This window comes from Gekko japonicus, unplaced genomic scaffold (assembly GCF_001447785.1).
Source record: "Gekko japonicus isolate JY-2015 unplaced genomic scaffold, Gekko_japonicus_V1.1 scaffold14, whole genome shotgun sequence".
NCBI lineage: Eukaryota > Metazoa > Chordata > Lepidosauria > Squamata > Gekkonidae > Gekko > Gekko japonicus.
In genome coordinates this window covers 2,643,434-2,651,543 of record NW_015176452.1, presented here as the reverse complement: position 1 = coordinate 2,651,543, position 8,110 = coordinate 2,643,434, and the positions used below count along the sequence as shown (strand labels likewise).

Sequence of the window (8,110 nt, the reverse complement as noted above, 5' to 3'; positions counted from 1 at the left end):
CACTTTCATAAGCTTTAGTAAGCTCATGTTAAGGCAGTGGTCACAGGGCAGCCTGAAGCCTGATTTCAGGGAGATTCTGTTGCTTTTCAGTGTGATTCTTTTGCAAATAAAAGGTAGCAAACCACCTTTTTTTGCTGCAGAGTGGTGAGGTTTATACCGATGGAGTAGAGAAACACACACTTCTTATCTGCTGAGGCAGTAGGGTGCGTGAAAAGCAAGTGAGCCAGTGTAGTGTAGGTTCAAGTGCCAGACTAGGATGGCCAGGACCTGGGTTCAAACAGCCAGTAATGAAGCTCACAACATGACTTTGGACTCTGTATCAACCTACCTCATAGAGTTTGTTAGGATAAAATACAGGAAGGGTAAACGATGGACATTTTGTAATAGATAAACCGCTATAAGCTATAGTCCAGGGAAGGAGAATACCATTATTGAACGCCCCCCACCCCCGGGAAGCTGCTTTGGAATCAACGCCAGCTATGTTGAAATCCTTGAGTTGGTACATCAAGCCAAGAGTGATTAAACTGTGCAGTCAGCATAAGTACACATGGGGCCGTGCTACTTCAGCAGCATGAGATGCCATTAGAGCTGACAGATGCAAGCTTAAAAATTTATTTCTTCTAGGCTATGATGAGTAATTTGGCAAAGTTGTGAAAGAGGAACTGTTGTCACTGTCATTCTCAGGCAGGGACATTGAGATTTATCTGTTTGTTAACAGCATTCATTAACAGGTGTACGTACGATGTCAACAAGTCATCCATTTTGTATCCCTAGAGGAGAAATAAAAGACGTGTAACCATCACTCTGGGAAAGGGTTGTAAAGACACAAGACCGCTTAGCAGATCATGGATCAGTTCCCAATCATACCACCAACTGTCTGGCGAGGCCAGGCCTGTGTACTAGCCTATCCCATCCCCTTCCTTACTTGTTCTCAGTTGCAGTGATGTCCTCCTTTCCTCTCTCCTCTATAATGTGGGGAAATATAAACATCCCCTCTAGATCATTTGGGATAAGAAAAGTCTTGGTCCAAGAAATGGTCAAGGAAAAATGGAAGGAAGGAGCTGCCATTGCAGAACGTTCTCTCACACATTTCCAAAGAACCACTAACCAGATTTTTTTGTTTTGTCTGCTTGCAAGACTTGCTTTGCATGACTTCATTTGAAGAAGAAGAGATTGGATTTATATCCCACCCTTCACTACCCAAAGGAGTCTCAGATTATGGATTACAATCTCCTTTTGCTTCTCCTCCCCACAATAGACACCCTGTGAGGTAGGTGGGGCTGAGAGAACTCTTTTGAAGACTGCTCTTGAGAGAACAGTTCTGAGAGAACTGTGGCTTGCCCTAGATCACCAAGCAGCTGCATGTGGAGGAGTGGGGAATCAAACCTGGTTCTCCCAGATTAGCGTCTGTGCTCTTAACCCCTACACCAAATTTGTTCCTCCCACAGAGAGGCAAGTTCAGTTAAGAGTCAGACATTACTTTCTTGGGAACAGTTTCCTAAGGGCATACTTAACTTCCACTAAAAAATGCAGTTAAAGTGACTTTTTAAAAGCAAATGAGAGTGGCAAGAAGAACATTTTTGGCCCCTTTATTACACAGAATTGTACCTAGAAGTGCACTGAGCCCCTTCATGATTCAGCAGCTAGTGTTCAGTTGAAAACTGCCCGGCACCAAGTAAGCACCCTCCTCATGCCCCCTGGCTGTACAGCATTGAGAAGGCTGAAAACAATATTTTCCTAAAAAGATTAACAGGCTTCAATAAGGGGGAGACAAGGGAAATCTTATCGGAGCTTTCATGCCTTGGCAGAGGATCACAATCCTCCTGATCCCCTTGAAAGTAAAAAAATCTCTTTAGAAAGCAGGTTCAGAGGTTTACAAATCACTCTGCAGAGGAAGTTGGACACCACTTCATGATTCGATCAGCTATCTTGATGCATCTCTGGCTGAAGCCATTTTGGTAGTAATTCCCATGAGCACAGCAACACAGTTGTCCTCTGCCAAACTTAACTGCTGCATGGTGGTCAAGTATTACTTTCACAGTGCAGCAGTCTTTCTAGAGGCTGTTTGGCTGCTCTCTGGGGATCAATTTGTAAATTTCTGAGATGGTCCTCTGAAGTAAATAACCACATCTTCAGTAAATAACCACATCTGAGATCACAAGTTATTCTTACCAATGATGTCTCACAAAGAAGCCGACTGCCTCGTATCAGGTTTCCTATGGTCATATGGAAATATGTGCTGCCACTGCTCCAGTTGGAGATTTTATTGAAGGGGTAAAGTGTCAAGATCTCCTGCGAGTCAACATAAGCATTACATACATGATTTATTTTTGTGTATGAAAAGAACTTTATGGCACAAAAGAGACAACCGTTCACTGAGGGTAAATGTATACTTTTCTATACAGGGACATCAGCTTGTGAATCTCCAGAAGGCAATTCAGTGCAGGCACTTAGAATTATCCTTCTCCCCACCACACATAGCCACTGGTTTAAATGGAGTTGTTTCTAGTAAAGACTGCCTGGGACTTCCCTTAGGTCCAGCTCCTCTGGTCATTGAACGTTATGTCTTAAATGTCATCTCTTTTCCAAAATGTATCTGAAGAACTGAACTCTGACTGGGGGAAGTTTATTCTGGAACAAATGTTCTTAGTGTTTAAGGTGCCTCTGGACTTCAGTTTTATTTTGTTATCTTTTAGCCAAGCTTTTACTAATTTGCTGTCTGACAATTTATCATCCTTCCAGGAAGCCAGCACATGATGGTACTCATTTTGCAAGATTCTCTTCCTGGAGCACACAGATTTCATGCTTATCAGCTTTTAAAATTATTTTTAGTTTTTCTGATGATGATATTATTTGTAACAGCAAATGGAGAAATGGCTCATACCAGAACAACCTGCTTCGGCTAGTGTAAAGACGATAATCAACAGAAGCAGTAGACCTGCTGCAAGTCAGGGTAGTGGTGACACCTTTTTACCCTTAGGGACTTTTTTAGTGACCTAGCTGGCATACGTCAGGTTATGTGGTTGTTTTCCAGAGGCCAAGCAGCAAAATCGAGCTCTTACCTTAGTCTTTGGATGTATTAAAGATACTCCTTGTTTGTTGATCGCAATCAGGATAATGTCTGGGAAACCTGGCTCTGAAGTTTGCTGGAGACGAGAAACAAAGGAGGGTGGCTATTGATAAGGAGCTATCTCTGATCACAGACATTCTCAATATCCACTAATTGTCATTCGCTTCATATTAGCGCTACTTGTTATACGTATATACTAAAATCTACTCCTTTTCTAAAATTAAAATGACAGATAAAGCAGTGTTTAAATGCCCCTTCCCACCTGCCTTTACTCCAAATTGCCCTCCCAAATGGCTTTGGTATCCACAGGGTTTCAAATGTATGTTTGCCTTCATAAACAGGTTTGAGACCCTGCAAGAGGGGAAAGTAACATAAGAGGAGTCATCTGGATAATGAAAACAGTGGGCCAAAAGAGACTGAAGGGCAATCAGATTTTCATAAGGTGTGTGGGGGAGACCTATCATTTCACAGGGTTGTAGGTAACACACAGTATATGTAACACATGCACAATCTTATCTAGATTTAAAAGAAAAATCAAGGTGACAGAAACATCCATTCTGTAGAAAGCTTTAAATATGGTGACAGCCGGAAAATGTGAAATTTTTGAAACTTACCTTCACTTCAAAGAAGGCTGAGCCAAATGTTGGCCAATGACCGATGTACTTCAAGAAGGCAACCTTGGCCTCTTCCTCAGTTTTCTGTTCATGTTTACTGCAGGCATAAATAATGTTCTGTATAAGACATAAACATGTAAGTGAGTCAAAACTGTAGGCAGTTTTTCTATGGCCATAGTTTTGGATTTGCTGACTGTGCTAGTTCTCTAGCGTTTGCTGAGGCACTTCCCATCCTCAGATTCAAACAAGTGGGGACCCACAAGGAACTTGTAGGAGCAGCCATCATATTAACCCTGCCTTTGCTTCCTCCCCTGTCCCCCCACCTATTCTCTCACTCTCTCTTCCACACCATCACCATTTCTCTTGTTCTTAGGTTTGCCATTCCCCCCCCCACGGGAGGGGGGGGTTGACCACTTTAGGGGCCCCCGATCTGCCAGCCCAGATCTGGCTGATGGGGAACCCCGCCCCCAAAGTGCTGGGTTCGTGCCAATGTACCATAGAGTTTCTGGCCGAATGCTAGAGCGTCCCCCTGGCAATGTGCCTAGCACGTTGACATCACTTCCAGGTGATGTCATTGTGGCGTGTGTGCTATGCTTGTGTGCCAGAAGATCCTGTAAAGGAAGCTCCATCCACCCACCACAGCAGGTAGGGATCTGGCAATCCTATTGTTCTCCCTCCCCACAACAATTCCTGTCACTTTTCCTTTCTCCACCCAACACCTGTAAGTCTTTCATTCTCCCTCTCCCCAACAGCTGCTGTCACTGATTCCCTCTCTTTAGCTCTCCCTTTCTTCCTCCTTAGTTCCTACAGTCACACTCTCACATGTACACTTTGTCTCTCTCTTTCTCCATGCTTCCTCCCACCATTCAGTCTCTCTCCCTCTCTCCCTCCCTCCCTCTCTTGCTCCCCTGCCAGCTGCTGACTACAGTAGTCCACCCCCCCATCTGGAATGCTGCTGCTAGAGAGGTAGCAAATGCAGACCTGGCTGCCAGCAACAATTCTTCTCAACTCCTCTGACCACCAGTCTGGCAGCTTATCTCTCTCCCCCATCCCACTGTCAACAAGATGCTCAGCTGCCTCTCCCCTCCCATTACCCATGATGGTGCTCACCTGCCTCCCCTCATCCTCCTCTTTTGGCAGTTCCTGTTTCCTGCTTTGCCCCTGCTAGCTCTCTAGCCCACAACACTGCCATGGCTGTTTTGGCTCCATATGCACTCTTGTGGTTGTTTTTTTTTTTGGGGGGGGGGGATTTAAACCCGCCCCAATGATTTTTTAAAAAGTTTTCAGATTTTTCTGCAAATGCGGGGGGTCCCCCAAGTTTGAAGAACCATCTGTTTTCTGTCATTGTGGCCCACATCCATGGATATAGGTATCCACAGATTGTGGCACACTTGACAATTATATATATGATGAAGGAGGGTTTTGATAATTTCAAATCTCCAAATTAAAAAAAAATGCATTTCTTCACACCAACTATGGCAGACAGACAACATACACCATGACATATTCCTTGAATCTCTAGAATAGAATTCTGGACTAATCAAAGGACTCTTACCCTTTTCCATTCCTCTGGAGATGTTGTTCGGATCATATTCTCAGGCACTAGTTCCTTTAACATTTTGGGGATTACTGCCTGCTGTGTTTGACAATTCTTAAAACAAACTTTGAATATCAGACCACCTAGCTCGATGGCATCCTCTTTTGAGCACTTGTGATAGCCTCTTAGATACTTGGGCAGTTCCTGAAAGATGTGATTATTGATTATAAACATTTTGCATTTTGAGGCAATGACCCCCCCATTCTCTGCAGTTTTGCTGAGTACGTGTGTATGTGAAGGAAAGTTTGCATTGGTTTCATGACATTCTAGCACACTGGCAATATATTTGTCCTATAAAATCAAGCTATTGCTTAAGATGGATGAGAACAGCACTGAAGTGCCTTGGTTTGAAAGCAAAGGTCCAAGAGACCACAGGGGCTCCTTGAGAACCTATTTTACTGGCCTGGTGGTAGCATACGTGCAATCACAGACAGATCAGGCTGGAGGACCTTCCAGTCTCAAGAATAAAAGAGGATTTCAGCAGGAGCAGTTTCTTGCAGCATAACTGCAAGACTTTGGTGAAGAGCTAGTCTTCATTACGGTTTTCATCTGTTGATGACTGCAAGGAGCCAGTCCCTTGTAGCAATTAGCATAACAAAACAGAAAGTACTGTTTTTACTGCCAAATTTTAGAGATCCTGGACTTAATCAGACTTGTATATCCCATAGATGTCCTCCTAGTTCCCACTAGCTGCCCTGTATAAGCAATTCTTATGCCAAGCAAAATGCACCATCATCACCCTCAGTGGCATGCTACAGCTGTTAACCCAGTTACCTGGTGGTAATGAAAGATGCAGTCAGCTTTCAAGTCTTTCCCAGGAGTCACATTTAGCCACAATTTTCTCATGAAATATACCTGGTAATTCACAGTCACAGGAACCACTAGAAAAACAGTTATAGAGATTTCAGTGGGGTAGCGGGGACTAGCCTTTTTATTTATTTATTTACTAAGTCACTGCGACTCAAGGTGGATTACACAAAGTGAGTCAGTACAATCAACAGGATGCGACATTCAATAAACCATGCAATAGGATTAAAGGTAAAGGTTTCCCTTGCTCGAAAGCTAGTCGGATCCAACTTTAGGGGCCAGTGCTCCTCTCTGTTTCTAAGCCAAAGAGCCAGCGTTGTCTGAAGATGTTTCCATGGTCATGTGGCCAGCATGACTAAATGCCGAGGTGCATGGAACGCTGTTACCGTCCCACCAAAGTGGTACCTATTTATCTACTTGCAATTTCTTGCTTTTGAACTGTTGGAGCTGGGGCCAGAGACAGGAGCTCACTCCGTCACACGGCACTAGGGTCTCAAACTGCCAAACTACAGACTTTCTGGTCTGCAGCTCAATAGGATTAGGGCTGTAGAAATCTGGAGCCAAACAGAAATCTAAATACAGAACTGAAGCAAAGCATAAGGATTGACACAACACATTAGATAATACAAAATTACACAGTAGGATCCTACTTATAGCAAGCTGTACACATTAATATAGATCGCAGCTCTTAATCATTTATCCAAGTAACTTTGTGAACCATTTTATACCCTATTAACTGCGTAGAAAAGCCCTCTTGTATAATTCAGTTTTGCATAGTTTGTGGAAAGCCAGGTAAACTGGGTGCTTCCTAACCTCCTCAGGCAGTATATTCCACAAGGTGGGGCCACAACTGAGAAGACACATGTATGGGCAGTTGTTGATTTTGCCCATTTGTCAGTAGGCACTTGGAGAAGGTCCTGCTTATATGAGCGAAGCACAGCATAGGGGACAAGGCCGTGAAAGGCTTTGTTTCTGACAGCCAGTACCTTAAATTGAGCTCAGGAACTGATGGACTGCCAGTGGAGTGCCTGTGGAATGGGAGTCATACAGATGCTCCACTTGGCTCTGATAATAGTCAAACTGCAGCATTCTGTACCAACTGGAACTTCCAAGCTGATATTGTACAGTGCATTACAGTAACCAAGACTTGATGTTACTGTGAAAATATCACTTTTCCTTCCCTATCACGCCCCTGCCAGCACTCCAAGAATGTTTATGTTTAGGCCTTTCATATCTGATTTTCAATCCAATGCAAATGTATCTTACATAGCCCTTTGCAACCCCTGTAATCATGCCTTTGAAAGGCATGCAGAGGAAAATGGCAGGTGTATCTAATGATAAACAGAGGGAGAGCTAGCCTGCACTCATCCTATCAGTAAGTCCCTGGTCAATGTGAAAAAGATGGGATATTCTAGGTACAAATTACTTATGGATCTGGAAGTATTTACACTATTCAACCTGCCTACTTCAAAGAGATGGTTAAAATGATAATTTAGAATGGCCAAATTATGCTCCTAATTCAATTATAAGTTATTTAGTGTTCCTTTTTCCACCTGAGAGAGAACCCAGAACAAAATTTAAGCTTCAGACACTGCATATTGCTCTCATAAACACCTGTCAGTTTTGAAAAATGAGGCCTCCAGCCCCATCAAATGGTATCAAAGCCAAATTTAGAACCTGACATTTACAAGTAAAGGAAGCAGATTCCCCTACATACAATACACCAAGATTATGTGGCTTCAGAACTGAGTTTCAAGAAAGGAAAAAAATTAAGGAGAATTTTTAAGACAATCAGCAAACATTTGAAAGATTGCTACAAAAAGCCCAAAAACCAAAATGTTCACTTTGTTTAAATGTTCACCTTGTTAAACAGAACCAGTGTGGTATCGTAGTTGGTAACCTCAGGCCAGTCATTCTTTCTCAGCCTAACCTACCACACAGGGTAGTTGTGAAAGTAAAATGGAGGAGGGAAGACCCACGTACACTGCCCTGAGCTCCTTGGAGGATGGATGAAAGGATGCA

The 8,110-nt window shown here is 43.2% G+C and overlaps 1 protein-coding gene across 1 annotated transcript in view; it reads right to left on the bottom strand.

Annotated features, from left to right (window-relative positions):
• Positions 1 to 680: 680 nt before the first annotated feature.
• Positions 681 to 8,110, bottom strand: part of MYO7B (myosin VIIB) — an 87,440-nt gene continuing 80,010 nt past the window's right edge. The window contains 6 exon segments of the mRNA XM_015426818.1: positions 681 to 770; positions 2,173 to 2,292; positions 3,063 to 3,146; positions 3,685 to 3,801; positions 5,240 to 5,425; positions 6,056 to 6,162. Coding sequence (XP_015282304.1) covers positions 681 to 770; positions 2,173 to 2,292; positions 3,063 to 3,146; positions 3,685 to 3,801; positions 5,240 to 5,425; positions 6,056 to 6,162 — 704 coding nt within the window.